Here is a 16837-nt window from a genome sequence, read left to right on the forward strand (position 1 = left end):
AACAGGATCAGAGATGCAAAGTGGCAGTTGGTCCGAGGCTCCTAGCTCCGAACCACTATCAGTTTGCAGCTATTGGCCTCTACATCCATCTTCTACACAAGATTATAAGGACAAGAGATGATTTTAAAAATGGAAGGCAAGTATTCACTCAAAGTTTAGATGCCATTGGATGGTAGAATCTAAACTGCTTCTAAATAAGTTACCGCATACAAAAAATAAATTAACAGAGTCCCCTTTTTCACAAGTGAGGTTTGCTCACTTAGTTCCCTTTGCACTGGCAAACTACGACAGTGTGTAAATTTCAGAAGGGATATTAAAACATTTACCAATGCAGCAAAGGTAAATAGTGCAATGGGCAAAATTGAATTGATTCTGTGGACAGGATATCTCCAAAACCACTAGCCACTTTGGACTTGGTGGCTAATGGTCGGGTTTCTCCGTCCAATTTCCAGAACAAAACAGGTCAACTCCTATGAAGTCAGAGACTCAGGAGTTGCTTTTAAAAAACAAGGAAGAAAGAAAAAAAAATATTTTGAGTTGAGAAAATGGCAAGGCAAATATGATATACTAGTAGAGCACAGGAGCAAATAACAAAAGCCACAGGGAAATTTAAAAGACTTGCATTGTCTCAAGCAGAGTTAAGGTCTTAAAGACCACAAAAGCTCAGTCACAATCTGGCTACTCGGAAACAGCAAATGGAACTACAAGCAACCAGCTCCAAACCAAGGACACAAACAAGTCTACCAACCAAAAAACTACCAGAATATCGGGCTCTCCTTGCCAACAATCTCCTCAGCAGTAGAACATGACGTCCTTGACGTTCTCCTTGATCTTGGGAAGCTGGCGCACCTCCACAGGGCCCTCTCGCGCCACAGCCTGCCCGCTGCTGCCAGGGGTCGAGCCACCATCCGAACTCTCTCCTTCCACGTAGTAGCGAGCGCGGAATGCAGCAAGATGAGCATAGTAGGCCGGTGGGACTGCACAGGAAAGAAAAAGAGCAATACATCAGTGGACAAATGCAACAGATTTGAAAAGGAGCACCACGTAGAAAAGAATCTCTGTAGTTCAATTGCTAGTGCCTAGAAAGTAGCATGAGAGCATCGCATGCGAAATGATAGGATTCAGCAGATTTGAAAACCACATGTTTAGGAACAGTTAACATGATGACACTGATGGTGCTTGACAAGCAAATAACACTAGGTTCGATTCACTTCAAAAAGCAAGATCACATGATGTGCATTACATACAGTAGACAGACACAATTTCAATCTTAATGAAATTTGGTTGTAAAATAAGTATTTATTCCCCTTTTCAATCTTAATGAAATTTGGTCGGCTCCTTCGCCGACCTGGCAAAAACACAATTTCAAAACATGCTAAATTGCACAGATAGGAAAATGAGTACTACATCAGTGAATAGAAAGGAAAATGTTTCGGTAGTTCAATTGCTAGTTCCAGAAAGTAACATGGGAGCATCACATACAAAATGATAAGATACAAATGGAACACATTCGAAAAGAAAATGCTGAGGACAATTTTGAAAAGCAGATGTTGTGGAACAGTTAACAAGATGACATTGGTGGTGCATAACAAGCAATGACAGCTGTGCAGTTCACTTACCACATGATGAATTGGGTGCATTACAGTAAACAAAGGTCCAATTTTTAACACATGCTAAATAAGGATTTCTACTGTTGAGAACAACAGCCTACTCCTAGCGCTTATCTTTTCCAGTTCACAGTTAAACCAATGCCAAAAATTTTGGTGTACAAATTTGCTTGCTCATCGAAGGAGGTAAACAAAGCTAAGCAAACTAATGCAGAAATGAGAAACAAAGATGCAAGAAAAGAAGACTCACCCACAGACACTGCCCGGGTGCATCGCGCATAGCTGCATTTTGCCAACAGTAGGAATTATCAGAGTTGGGGCAGCCGAAATAATAAGGGAGCTAAGCAACTAAGCAGAAACAGAGAAATGAACTTACGTATAGCAAAGATTGTTGGTCAGGGACTGAAGTGCATCGGCTGTAAAATGGTTCTCATCGTAAAGGACATGGTAATGAGTTGGCCTGCTAGTACCCTGAGAAAAGGAATGTCAAGAGCACACATTAACTGAAAATTTTGTTGGCTGGAAAATTTTGTGCAATCTGCAAACAGCTTCCAGCATGGGTTTTACCTGTATGCCAGCATGGCTACACAGGTAGAAATCGAACTCTGTAGGATGGCAAATCTGACGGTCCACGACAGTTCCTGCAGGACCAAAAAGAAACGGAATACAACGATATATCCAATCATCAAATGCCTGAAGAAGTAGCAGATGTATGTTCTCAGTAGCAACCAACAAGAAACTGACCAGGAAGGATGTTTCCGCTCTTGTCAGTCATGTCTCGCCTCCCATGAACCTCTGGGAAAAGCCTTGTGTGATGCCTTTTCTGAACTACTACAAATGTGACAGGTGGTAGATATCCCTCCTCCAAAGATGCACAAGCCTTGCAATGTAAAAGGATTAAATTCAGAAAAAACAATGAAATTGGCTTGTCCAGAATAGATAACACAGACAGATGTATCATGATGCGAAGCTCACCTTTCTGATGGCATCCATTTCATGAAGAAGCACATGGCTGAACTGACCTTCACTTACACCATCTCTGCAGAGGAGAATGACCACTCAACAAATTTCATTTAACTGGACACATCACTGAACAGAACAGAATTTCCAGGACATACCTATAGAAGATTATCCTCTCAGGCCTTCTGCCAGTCTTCTTGCGGAATGCGATAAGCAACTCCCTGTAAACAAGAGCATGGTCAGTTCCCAGTTGAACCTACAATAATATACAATTGCAATACCACATTGACCACAAATTTACCTGATCATCCCACCATTTACAACCTTCACTGGATCTTTACCAACACTAAAGAGATCTTCTATTATCTCCTGTCTATGTGGTTGAGCAGAGACCAGACCTCGGTATTTGGTGATTTCAGGCCAATCCATTGATGCTACAACCTACATGAACACAAAGAAAATATACCAGTAAAGTTTGTATATGCAAAGCAATAAACTTTGGGAAGAAAAATATAGTTCATCTATTGCATCAAGTTATTCACAGGATAGCCCATGATCTTGTATTGTAGGACAACATCAAACAGACCAAGTAATGAATTGAAGAACCATTAGCTAGGAGGGTACTAACCGCAGCAATAGATGATGCAGAGTCCTCTCCAGGTGGAGGGTGTGTGACATCAGCGCCAAAGATGATTGTTGGGACTTCTGACACAAATGGTATGCCATTGCGGATAAAGGCTCGCTCAAGAACAGTGTTGCGCCCTCCGACCTGGTTATGGCACAGAATTGTCATACTTCTGGGGGAGAATACTAAAAGCACACAAGATAAAGTCCACAGAATTGGTATAGTTCTAGGGAAAAAAATACAAGCCCAGCAGAATTACAGACCTTGACATTGATTTTGAGTGCAACATTTTCCAAATATTGCTTGTTCGGCCTGCTGGCATGCCTTGGCAAACAACATTGAGATACAATGCCAAGGTCAGTCTCACAGACCCTTTTAATTTTCCCTGTAAAAACCATGCATATACGACATTTAATAAATAAATCAGGGAATGGAAAAGTTTAGACTACCCAACCAACAATATACATACCATAAGAACCACTAACTTCAGGCAGAATTACAATTAAAAGCTGCAGGCCTCCCTTTCCCTCTCTGGCTAGCAGTTCTGATGTTCTCCTGTGAACATCCCTCAGAGCATTCTCTATATTGTTAGGATTTGTTGACCGGACATCCACGACTGGTCTTGGATTGAAAGACTACAGGGTCAAGTCAAAGTTAATTGCAGCACATATAATTATTAAACTGCTTTAATAGCATTGTAACTATGCCAGAGTTACCATTCCAGTGGCATTGCACATCTGAATCAGGTCACCACAGAACCTTTGTACCTCCTCAGGACGCATTCGTGAAAAACTCAGACATGTCCAGTTATCCACAGTTCCTCCATTGATCATTTTCTGAAAAAATTAACAAGTATTAGTGTCTTCCTTTAAACACATCAGCAAGTAAATTATGTTGGCTCAGTAGTTTGTATCTTTACAGGTTCTGCAATCATGTTTCAGTACCAGGTTGTCAATTTCAGATACTCTCCAACAAAAAATAAAGCTAATGGTCAATTCATAAAGAAGTTAAGCAAGTGTACCTAGAATTCACTTTCAAACAAAGGCAATACAAAATTAACCTGAGAGAGAAATTGAGTTGTAATAATAAAGCAAGGCATCACCTTGTTAATCATGTTCCACTGTCCAACACTGGGTGCACAAGTTTTCTCCCTTCCAGAATCATGATACTTCAACTGAAAAGCGCAAAGATTAAGGTTGTTAGAAATTCCCAGCAGTTTAAACAATGCGAACAAAAGAAATGGAATAAAGCATAGTACCATGGGTGGAGGCAGCACACGGGCTGGAACAGAGACTAGGTCATTGCAGACCTTGATACCGAACTCCTGAGCAAACCTATCCTCTGTATACTTGTTGTGGAGAACCATCTGATAGAAGATGAAATGGAAGTCAATACAAATACATGATATTGTCTTCATTATCTCATCAAGAAAAAAATATAGCCTTATGTTCTACGGAAATGTTATCCTAATAAAATGTGCAGAAATAAAAGGCCATTAAATGTGAGCAAAAATCCAAAAGCATAAAAAGTTTGGCTCTGCATCTACATGGTATTGTACCTCATGAATGCTCTGTTCCCTCTGCTGGGGGCGTTGACAGGTTGCTCTAAGGATGTTGGTCACTTGTTTGTCATTAAGCTTCTTGGAGTACCTCTGCCCTTCTACAATCTTGCACACCTGCAAACACATTTGCATGAACAAACTGCACACAGCATGCACAATTCAGGTAGAGGTAAATGGATGATGAATCAATACCTCCATAGGTAAGTATACAGGGCGAGAATCACTGCCAGACTGTAGGCAGGGCCAAGAAGCGTACTTCAGTCTGTAATTGTACCTATCCCAGAAGTACTGAACAACAGTCTTCCTTGTCCCATTATCATCAACAGGAAATCTAACAACATCAAACCAGGCATCAGTTTGGAGAAAAACAAGTTCTGTTCATGCTATAAAACAGTGAACAAGCATGATAACAAAATGCAGGTCCTAAAAAAGATGACAAAGCACTATTCTCAGGACAGTAAAATTATGTGCACTTCAACCTTTACACATCAATTTTGTTGAACATTGAAGGACATTTCACAGCATTGACAGTATGGATATCAAAGGAACATACATTGATATCTAAGGAATAAACCTTTGAAAAGGATTAAAATGTTTCTATCACATGTCCACAAACAATTAATGTACTTACCATGCCCAAGATCCATAAACAAAGACATTTCAAATATTCCATCAACAATCTATATTGATTTTCTGTATCTTAAAGAATGTAAACAAAAAGAGAGTTATAGCAGAAGCAGAGGAAAGATAAGTACATCAGCTGGCTCATAGGAATGGGGGTAATCCCTGTTATCTTGTATCTTCTGATTTGGTCCTCTTGGTGGTTTGTTTCAATGCGAACCCCACGTAATGCTTTCTTTATCTAAACATCATGAAAAATGAGTTAGGATCAGTATTGCATGATTTTATGAATTCCATCAGTAGGAATATTACCTTCACACGATCCCGGTCTGACAAAGGTCTTGAGGTGTCACGTATGTTCAGGAACTCCTCCACAAATTGGATCACTGTCACAGGCTTAAAAAAGGACGTTGCAGATATATCTGAATGAAGCATACCGAACAGTAGTTAGTATCTGAAAAGATCACTTCCATTCAGAGAAAACTGATAAACAGTAACTGACAGGGAAGTACCTATATTCAGCGAAAGGCCCATCTGTGTTGGGCGCAGGCTCTGATAGTAACCTCTCCAACACTCAAGTCCCTCACCAATGTCACCCCGGTGACCAAACTGGGTAGAGAAGAAGGATCTGGACACTGTGACATAACTGCAGAAAAAGTAGTTATCAATACAGCATTATTTGTACCCTAGTCAGTAAATAATCAAGCAAAAGTCAAAACAAAGACAAGAAAGAATCATACTTCCAAGATGGTGACTCCCTAAGGACAACATCAAGAACTTGAATGGTTTCTTGGGGCATATCCCTCTGTCTTCCAAGCAAAAACTGCTGGAGGTGGTACAAGTCTGTTCTGCCAGCAATCCGAATTGTGATCTTGTACTCCCTCTCCGCCCTGCAGAAGACAAGAAAAAATAATATGAGACTGCAAAACACATAATTCATAAGAATTTAAATCTCTAGCTTGCATCATACAAACCTTTCTTTATCCTTCTTTTCGGGATCAATTAGCTTAACCACAAACTCCTCCGATTCAAAAGGGAGTGAACCAGCAGTATAGAGACTCTTTCTTCCATCATAGGCAGGCAATTTGCCACCAAGAGATGTCTTCCCGTGCAACTTGATGAGCTCATTGAGTACTTCCCTATTTGTTGCTCTTGATTTTGACTCAGGATTGATTGAAACCTGTAACATAATCCAAAAAGAATATGAACGGCCTTTCTATTGGACATGAGGGGCAGATTTTTTTTTTATAAAAAGGAAGATCTTAGAGCAACTTAACAAGAACTCTACAGTAAACATCACGTAACAAGTAGTTTAGATCAGAGCAGTTAACCATCACTAATACACCAAACTACTCAATGTGTGTTTCGTCTAGACCTAAATGAGTAATTCAGTACCAAGTTATGAGTAGTACACACATTATCCGAGCCGATTGATTAGGGAAATGAATGCAGGCCGAACAAAAAAACAGAATGCCCCAAAGTAACGAAATCTAAATCAGCTAGGGACCAACAGAAATCAAACAACAAAGAAGGTGGTAAAGATTGATCCTCTCCATTGAGGTCACGATAGAGGTAGAACTACACTTGCAATACTACGGGTACGACACTTACATGGGGCGGGCATCCATGGCGGAGGCTAGAGCCTGGAGGGAATCGCCGGCGAAGCGTTTGAGGAATGGGGAGAGAAGCATGGGGAGAGTTGAAGAATAGCTGTACTACGGGTCGAACATGAAGAATAGCTATACTACGAGTTCTTTAAAGCCCACCAAAGCCCATAGGAACAGGGCCAAGAATATCGTTACAGCTCAGGATTCAGAAACCAAACATCAAAGCCCAAAAACAAAATAAGAAATGGAACTACTACTAAAAGCCCCAAAACAAAACAAAACATATGAAACGAGTTTGCAAGAATTCCACCTGAAAAAACGTTATTGTTTTTTGAACGAATAAAAAAAAAGCTAGGCGTACAAGATCATGAATGAGAACGACATCCTGACAAAGACAACGATAAAATTTTCATAAATTTTGCCAAAAAAAAAGAGCAGAAAACACAAAAACCAAAAGCCACATGTATCATGAGTTTTTAAACGTGGATCCACCACTCTACTTCTGCAAGCGACAGGCTTCCGGCCGCTGGAGAGTTGCTGCAAGAAGATCAGAGAAAGGACAGCGGTCACTAGTCCGCTGCTACAAGAAAACAAGAATCGATCTGACCACTTTGGATGCAAAAGTTCAGGCGAAGGCTTCGCATACAGGGAGAACAAGTTTAACATGTCCCTTGCAAGAAAATAGCAAGCGAACGTATCCGCTTACACAAAAATGGCAGTCTCCAAAAGACAACAAAAGAAACAGTCAAAACCAGAGGTAGAACCGATCGGGCAGTGCACAGAGAGGTTTCGTCGTCTTCCATCTCACACAAAAAAAGCAAACTTGTAAAGTAGAACAAAACGATGCAAAACCTTTGCTTGCAGAGGGAAAAACCCGACCAACTCCCACGAGGGAGAGATCAGAACTACCCTTGTACGAAATCAGCAACCCCAAACACAGTAACCGTTCTGAAGAAAACGGGATGCGCGCGCATGTACGCCAGTGCGTTTAGCAGATGAGATGCATGTCACGAAAACGAACGCAACGAAACGCTTCGAATGGGTGAGCTGCGTGTGCTGCGGCCATGAGATTTCTGTCGACATCGGCCAGATCTCTAGCACCAAACTAGCAGCGAGCACCGAAGGTGTAAATGGCCAAACAAACGGAGGGGATCAAAAAATCGGATAAGAAACTTTATGCAAGAAACGAAATGCGACGCTCCGACCAACACCCACGAACTGGATGATAAACTTTAAACGAAAGCAGCAGACAAACGAACTTGCAATCGAAAGAACGAAACAGAAGGATCAAGAAGCAAAACTGAACCGAGCAACCTACCCTTGTACGAAACGTAAAACGTTCCCAACAAAACAACGACATGCATGTACGCCGGTGCGTTGAGCACGTGACACGCGTACTACATATGTACATGCATATCACCAAATTAAACAAACAGAACGAAAGGCTTCGAACGGGTGAGCTGCGTGTGCTGCGGCCCTCTCGACATCGGCCAGATCTCTAGCACCAAACTAGCAGCGAGCACCGAACTGGAGAAGGCCAAATAAACGGAGAAGAAACTTTATGCCAGAAAGGAGACGCGACTCTCCGACCAAACACCCACAAACTAGGATGAGATCGGAAGCCCTCGCTCCATGCAAAACTGCAAACGAAGGCAGCAGAGAAACGAACTTGCCATCGACACAACAAAAAAAAATCATCCAGAAGCAAGCAAAATCCATGCATACACACAACATGCAAGGTAAATTTAACAGATCTGACCATCACAAGTACAGGAGTACAGTAGTAGACAGCATGCATGGAGTATGCGTAGATCTAGGGGTGGGAAGGGAAGGGAAAGAGGGTCAGGGGTGAGCTCACATCGTAGTGGAAGAGGTTGTTGTCGGCGACATTGACGAGGAAGTGGTTCGCGCGAATCATCACCTTCTTCCCGGCCGCTCCGAACCCCGGCCGCGCAGGGTGGGCGAGCCCCTTCTTCGACACCGGTGCCAGATCCTTGTCCGACGCCACCGACGCCTCGCCAGCCGGCGCGGCCGCGGCCGACGCCGCCGCCGCGGGTGGCGCCAGCGCGGTCTCCGACACGAACAGCTTCTGCTCGAACTCCTTGGCCAGAGCCGTAGCGGACGGCGCCGTGGAGGACGACGAGGGAGCCGGCGCGGCCGCCGCCGGCTGGTACGGAGCCGGAGCCGACGAGTGCGACGGCGGAGGCGCCCGGATGGTGACGGGCGTGCTGCGCGCGTAGCCACCGATCACCGGAACCCCCGGGGAGGGCGCGCGGTACACGCCCCCGGGCTGGTACGCGCCCTGGTGGTGCGCCGCCGGCATCGGCGCGCCGTAGACGACGGCCGGCGGCCCCGGCCGCGGGTACTGCGGCTGAGGAGGCCCCGGCCGCGGCGTCATCCCCGGCGGCGGCCACACGAAGCCCGAGGCGGGACGGTACGGCGGGGCTCCACCCCCACCACCACCGCCACCACGGCCAGGGACGTCGCCGCGGCCGGAGTAGGGCGGCCGCTGCTCGCCGCCGCGGCCACCTCGGCCTCCGCCTCGGTAGGCCATGGCAGAGAGAGAGGTGGAGGAAGGCAACGAGATGGAGGTGAGGGTTTGGGAAGGGGTGGGGAGTGGGTGAGTGATGTTGCGGCCTTGTGGGAATGGAAGGGGAGGGGGATTTTATAGGCGGAGGGTGATCGACGAGGAGAAACCCTAGCTAGACGCGGTGGGAGGGAGAAGGGGGTGGTGATCTTACCGCGCGGTGACTGTATGCTTGTCCGTACGGAAGAGTGATTAATTAGGCGGCCGGTTAATCAAACTTGCTACCCAAGACAAATTATGTGTCATTATAGAAAGTGAATTTATGTCCGGTTTTTTTTTTGTGTTTTTTGAAGGAAAATTATATGTCATTAAGTTCATCGATCGGGGTGAACTAATTAATCTGAGTTTGTTTTGTTATTAATTTGGGTGTTAAGATATTGTATAGAACCAAGCTATGAACGTGAAGTTATACATATGTATAGTCAAGTGTACGAGTGTAGCAATTCATAATGTTTAAAGTTAAACTGCAAATGGCAAAAAAGGCCGTACGTCTAGTGTAGTATCCCATTTGACACCATCCTTCCGTTTTGTTTTCTCGTAATTAATATTGAAGTTATATATGTTTGGTGTGGTTTTTGTGATATACATTGTCCAAAATTTGACAAATTAAATACTATACAGATCAATAATGCATAAAAAAAACTAGCTAGAAGTGCATGCGTACCAGCTGGAAGGATCAGACTGAAATTACTTTTTTGAAAACCTACCGATTGAAATTACTGTTGCCTAGTATTCTCATTTTCCCAGCGATCGAGTCTCGAATTGCTGCCACGTAATGCCTCTATCTTGGACCATTTTGATCGCTATGGGTAGAAAAGGTTTGATTTAAAATCAAGTCGTGTTCTAATTACCTTCATGAAGGGATGGTCAAGACGAAGCGTATAGGCAACATTGATTTTTACTGCAGTTAGAAATATTTGAGAATTGAGATGTGAATATACATGTGCAAGGCAAAGCACGTGGACGCATGCAGTGAGTGATGAGATGAGTCCACACCTCCAAGACAAGTCACAACCCGATCACAACGGACGGAAAGAAGAAGATTCTGGAGGAACGAATGACCCATGCATGCATCTGTAGCCAGTCTCTCTCTCATGCGCCTTGGAATTATCTCTCGTACGGCTTGGGCCCACCTGTCATTCTCACACTGTATTGTACCCAAGGTGAAAATATCTTCACTCCTAATTAATGGCTAGGTAGTTTTAATCATGGGTAAGATAAATAATCTATATACTATTAAGCTAGCTACTCTGTACTCCTGAGAGAGGAACTCGATCAATCATGATCGAGTAGAACTTTACACTGGAAAAACGATACTATATGGTGTGATCGTCTATCGGCGATTCGATCGGCATACGTGTCACGTTTGAAAAACTGGATCACTGCTCGCCCCTCTCTCTCTCGCTCTGCAAAGAGATCGTATCAGATCGTCTTGGCTGCGAGAGCCACCCAGCGATCGAGCCAGAGGCGGTCGATGGCTGTAGCAGCCGTTCTTCCGGTGAAAGCTGAGGCTATGGGAACATGCAGATGCGTCCAAGCGGTCGGCCCAGCTCATCCATGCATGTATACGTTGCGGCGCAGACTGCATGCAGTAGTCGAAAAGCAAAAGGAAAAAGGTAGAGCAAAATTTTTTGATCGTCTCCAAACCCGGGTTAAAAGTGTGTGTGGACTGTGTGATTTTAACTGCAGTTAACATTATCTCCAAGCCCGGGTTAAAATTATGTTCTGTATTCTGTAGTGGCTGACATGCGGCTCGGTTTTTCTGATCACTAATATAACCTGCGAGTAGGAACATTGCATGCAGCAAATTTTACTGTCTCTATCCCGGTCCGTTTTTTACCATAGCGCAGAACAAAATAGAAGAAGAGCTGCACAGTGCATGCGTGGTGGACTGGTGGTAAAAACGACGAGGTGTGTACAGTACACGATGCGCTCCTTTTCCCATGCCGCTTTTGGCATCCTCGCGCCCTCCTCCCCCTGTGCAAATCTCTGCTGCCGCTGCTGCCGCAACCTCGCAATATCGCATTCGACTACGACCAAACCGCGGAGGCGAGGAGCGTGTAGGGGAGGGGTTGGTGGTGGACTGGTGGTCAAGCGAAGCACGCAGCGGTTCGAGCCGCAAACGGCAAAGCATCTCTGGCGCTGCGATGCGCTGCACCGTGGGGGGAGGGGACAGCGGCTGCAGGTATCAGAGACAGGAGCAGCGTACACCGCGGCCAAAAGCAAAAGGGTGGGTGATCGTGCTGGCCTAAGTTGGCAATACTGGCAAGCTGTGAGGCTGTGACCACGCATACAATGGGTAACCCAAACCCATGCTTCTCTGTTTGCGAGACGATCAGACGAGACACCGCGAGTGGGTGTGTGTGACTGCCTACCATGGAATTGCATAAGACTGAGGCCTTAGTTCCCAAAATAAAAACTATTCACCCATCATATTAAGGTGGTGTTTGGTTGGAGGGACTAGAGTTTAGCCCCTCTCTCAAAAACGAGAGGGACTTATGTTTTTGAGAGAGGGGCTAAAGTTTAGCCCCTCTCTCCCAAACACCCCTAAGACCCTATTTAGATGGGACTAAAACTTTTAAGTCCCTATCACATCGAATGTTTAGACACAAATTATAAATATTAAACATAGACTATTAATAAAACCCATTCATAATCTTGGACTAATTCGCGAGACAAATCTATTGAGCCTAATTAATCCATGATTAGCCTATGTGATGATATATTAAACATTCTCTAATTGTGGATTAATTAGGCTTAAAAAATTTATCTCGCAAATTAGCTTTCATTTATATAATTAGTTTTGTAAGTAGTCTATATTTAATACTCTAAATTAGTGTCTAAATACAGGGACTAAAGTTAAGTCCCTGTATCCAAACACCACCTAAATGTTTGGACACATCTATGAGGTATTAAATGTGAAAAAAAAATTACACATTTACGTATAAATTTCGAGACAAATATTTTAAGCCTAATCGCGCCATGATTTGATAATGTGGTGCTATAGTAAACATTAATAAATGGTGGATTAATTAGGCTTAATAAATTCATCTCGTAATTTTCCGGCGGAATCTGTAATTTATTTTATTATTAGACTATGTTTAATACTTCAAATATGTGTCCTTATATCCGATGTGACAATCAAACCTAAAATTTTTCCCCAACCAAAACAAGGCCTAACTATGTTAACGTTGCTTATTGTAAATATTACTAGTATTGTATATTTGTATACTCTAGTACTCCACTACGAGGACTCATCTCTGCGTGCAGTTTGAAGCAATTTGAACTCAGGCCCTGTTTATTTCACACCCCAAAAATTTACATCATGTAACATCGAACGTTTAAATACCTGCATGAAGTATTAAACATAGGTTAAAAAATAACTAATTACATGGATAAAGACTAATTTGCGAGATAGATCTTTTAAGCCTAATATCTCCATAATTTGACAATGTGGTGCCACGGTAAACATTTGCTAATGACGGATTAATTAGACTTAAATTTGTTTCGTGTGTTACTGACGGATTATGTAATTACTTTTTTTATTAGTGTCCAAACACCCCATGTAACACTCTATGTAATATTCAATGTGACACGCTAAAACTTTACCCCCCTAAATCTAAACACCCCCCAAGTTTGAACTGGAGTTGGAAAAATAACCGCGGTAAAAGATGTGCCCGTGTGTGGTAAATTAAACATGCAGCACTAGTGGAGTGGGGCTACTACACGTCTACACCCTTGGTGGACTGGCAGAGTGGGCCCACGCACCGGGGCAGAATGTTGGATGAGAGGAGAGAGATGCTTCTTGTTGGCTTCGCAGCCAAGAAAGAAGCTCCTGTATGCCTGGCTATAGCTACCTGGAACATGCAGGGCGCGCTGCGCCGCCTGCGCACGCAGCAGGCTTCGCGGCCATGCATTCGTCCAAGCGGTCGTCCCACCTCATGCATGCTGCACGTATACGTTGCATCGCAGACTGCATGCACTCGAAAAGCAAAAGAAAAAGGTAGTAGTAGAGTACTAGCGAAAGCGAGTGGGCGGGTGGCATACGTACGTGTGCACTCCAATACTTAACCATGCACGTAGACGTAGGGGGTGCGGATTAAACTGCAGTTATTCTGTAGTAGTAGCTGTTCTTTTTTTTTTTTTCTGATCGGTAATTAGACCATGAACAATAATGTACATGCAGCAACTTTTACGCTCCCTATTATATTACGTTCCGTTTTTACACGTATACGGGTAAAACGACGAGGTCCACACGAGGCGCTCCTTTCCCATGCCGCTTTTGGCACCACAGTTCTCCTCTGTCTGTGCAAATATCTCTGCCACTCTGCAGGCTGCAGCTGCTGCCTCCCACTCCAATGGTCACCTCGCATTCGATTTGGAGTACGACCAAACCGCGGAGGAGGGAGAGCGAGACCGAAAACGCTAATCAGCGCGCCATTGATCGCGCGCCCTCCCCCCGTGCGGCGCAGCCACGTGGCGCACGCCGAGGACTCGTGAGCGCGGTTTTCTTTTTTTTTTTCGGTTTTTTTCGCTTTTCTTTAGGTTTTCTTTTGGTTAATTCCCGGTTTTATCCATTTTCCATTCGGTTTTTCAGTATATATACTTATCGTTTGGTTTTTAATCTATATATGTATATACAAAGTTTATATATGTGTGTATTCGTACTTATAGCCAAACCCTTCTACAATGTATAGCAGGAAGGAGTTAAAAGAATCAGTTGGGCATAAGCACCAGATACAACATAATTAGAAAAGGGGCCCATAAATCGCTATAAGTCAGACAATTATGTTCCAGGTTTTGGACAAGTTGAACGAAAGAGGACCATAAAGCTACAGCCGATTCCAAGCAAAAAACATGGTACAACGCATCAACACTAATAGCAAGCAAGCCAGCATAGATGAGAAAGATATGCATGGGAGATCACATGTACTCCTAAGTCATAGTAAGATTAAATTCCTGTTTCTGAAGTTACTGCTGCAATACATAAGCTAGGAACAAAATAAGCAGCCAGATTAAATTCCTATTTCTGAAGCACATCCAGATCTACAGACAACCATATATAGCAGCAGCAGCCATAGAAAACGTAGAAGCAGCTCGCAAAACAAAGCACGACGATGCAGATTTCGATCCCTGATACTGTAAGTATAAGCAGCATGACTAGATGAGGTCTGCTCCAGCACCACAAGACGTCTGCCTCCAATCCTTCCATTCCAGTGCTGTCAAACAGAAATATTAATTATAGTATAGCTTAGAAGGATGGCAACATCAATGGCAAAACCAACAGTATTAATACTACCAAATAATGTTTAACTCAGGGTAATTTAAATGGCAAGCCGCTAAGAAGTATAGCTGTGATTAACACAAACCAATAAGCGCAGAATGAAATTGCAAACGAAGTTAATTAATTAATTGCATGCAGAAGAAGTTTAGCGGTTTGAGTTACCTGACGAAGATGTCAGGTTCTTGACAACCTCCTCTTGATTGCAGTCGAGCACTCCTCCAAATCAGCACGATCCCTCTTGGGTGGAACTGGATTCTGAATGTCTTTGGGAAATTCTACACCCAAAGGCTGTGTTGGGCAGGAGGAGAGCCTGGTGGAGGACATGATGTTCTTGGTGTGCATGTTGAGGCTGACCATGTACACCCCTTCTTCAGCAGCATTGAGTATGAAACAGATGACACCGTTTTCCTCCATGCTCAGGACGGGGCTAGTCGGCTTGACCTTAGGCAACCCGGCCTTCTTGAAGGCCTCCAGCTCCCACAGGCTTGCCACACGGAGTTCCCCATCCTTGTGCCACTGCCTGGTGGCCAGGGTCAGAGTCCAAGTCGTCATCATAGCTTCATCAGGATCAGGGGGCACCATGTCAATAGAAGCGAACTTGATGGAGTCCTTAACGCAGTTCATTGTCCGGCATAACCGCAGGTGATTCTTCATGGGGTCAAGATGGCACTCAGGCGGCAGCGGGATGTAGCGGAATGGCACATCGTAGCCACCGGTGAGCACGTCGTGGCAGCTGCAGTAGAGGACACTTTGCGCGAGGTTGGCCCAGAAAGCCTGACCTCCGGACGAGAACACCATATGGGCCTCGAAGCGATTCGGCGTCTCTGGAGGGAAGAGCGGGTTCTTGAATTGCCACGGCGTGGTGACAGCGGAGAAGGAGGATGGCGGTGGAGGTCTCGAGGATGGCGGCGGCGGACACAGGCAGAGCATCCTGGAAGAAGCGCCTGGTGGTTTCCCGGTCGGACCGCATGTCCCTTCCCAGGAGGGCAATGGTGTAGTCGCCGCCGGCGCCGGCACGAAGAGGGAGAGGCTGGAACGTGGCAGAGGGATCGCAGCGGTTGGGCAGGCAAGGGATCATGGAGAGTGACTTGCCGATGGCGTCGTAGACTAGGTAGCGGTGGGTGCGATTGCGGAGGCAGGAAGTGAAGACGATGAGGTCGTCGGCGACGGACTGGACGGAGGTGTGCAGGTTGAGGGCCCGTTTAGGCAAGTCCAAGACGGAGGAGCCATCGTCGAGGATCTCCTCTGGTCGGGCGGCGACTTGCACGGGGGGTGGTTCGCTGAGGCGGATGGACAGCTTGGAGAGATCCGGCGGCTCGGCGATCTGCGCTAGGAGCGACAAGCCATACACCACCTCGTCGCCGACGTGGTCGTTGCGCAGGTAGGTCTTCCGATCTCTACACTCCATGATCGCCCACTCCGATTCTTCCTTGACGGCTTCCTTGTCCAGATGAACCACGCGGTCCAGCACGACATAGGAAGGTGCAGACCCCATGGTAGCCATCAGCTGTGGATGGAGGTGGATGAAGGCGAAGGGGATCTGCGAGTATTAGGGTTTCTCTGGGTAGACCTAGATCGGGGACGAGTCGGACGAGGGGAAAGGTTCGATCTCAACTCGACTTACAGCCACAGCCGGGAGGGGAACGCGATTTGGTCAGGGGCAGGCAGACATAGCGCATATCGAATCGATCCGACCGTTAGATGCATGGCGACGCGGATCGTGGCTTCATCGAACGGCTGGTGTCTAGCCCCAACAAACACAACGGGTGACCAACACCTGGACTAGGTGCACCATGCCGCACTCCATAATTGAGTCTTCTGGGCCTGCTTCAAAGCCCCTAGGCTCGGTGGCCCCGGTGCCAATATAACCTGGCCCGCCTTTAGGATAAATAAGTTCACTTCAGATCCCTCAGGTTGTCAACAAGTCTGAAATCTGTAGCTCAACCAAAATACCAAATATAATGCATCCCTCAACTTAAAAAAAA

General features: G+C 45.0%; 1 protein-coding gene and 1 pseudogene across 1 annotated transcript; both read right to left on the minus strand.

Moving 5' to 3' along the window:
• Positions 1-522: 522 nt before the first annotated feature.
• LOC127766681 (protein argonaute MEL1) lies at positions 523-9605 on the minus strand. The gene is made up of 22 exons (XM_052291798.1): positions 8840-9605; positions 6349-6554; positions 6115-6264; positions 5887-6020; positions 5687-5796; positions 5509-5615; positions 4946-5084; positions 4751-4867; positions 4451-4558; positions 4295-4366; positions 3909-4028; positions 3662-3827; positions 3456-3577; positions 3196-3336; positions 2869-3008; positions 2726-2788; positions 2583-2646; positions 2352-2487; positions 2175-2248; positions 1984-2078; positions 1858-1889; positions 523-977 (listed from the first exon to the last, which is right to left on the minus strand). The coding sequence occupies exons 1-22, from the start codon at positions 9533-9535 to the stop codon at positions 793-795; spliced, it is 3177 nt and encodes a 1058-aa protein (XP_052147758.1). The 5' UTR covers positions 9536-9605; the 3' UTR covers positions 523-792.
• A 4459-nt stretch (positions 9606-14064) lies between these two features.
• On the minus strand, positions 14065-16551 carry LOC127765563 (uncharacterized; annotated as a pseudogene).
• Between the last annotated feature and the right edge of the window lie 286 nt (positions 16552-16837).

This window comes from Oryza glaberrima, chromosome 3 (genome assembly GCF_000147395.1).
Source record: "Oryza glaberrima chromosome 3, OglaRS2, whole genome shotgun sequence".
In the NCBI taxonomy this organism is placed as follows: Eukaryota; Viridiplantae; Streptophyta; class Magnoliopsida; order Poales; family Poaceae; genus Oryza; species Oryza glaberrima.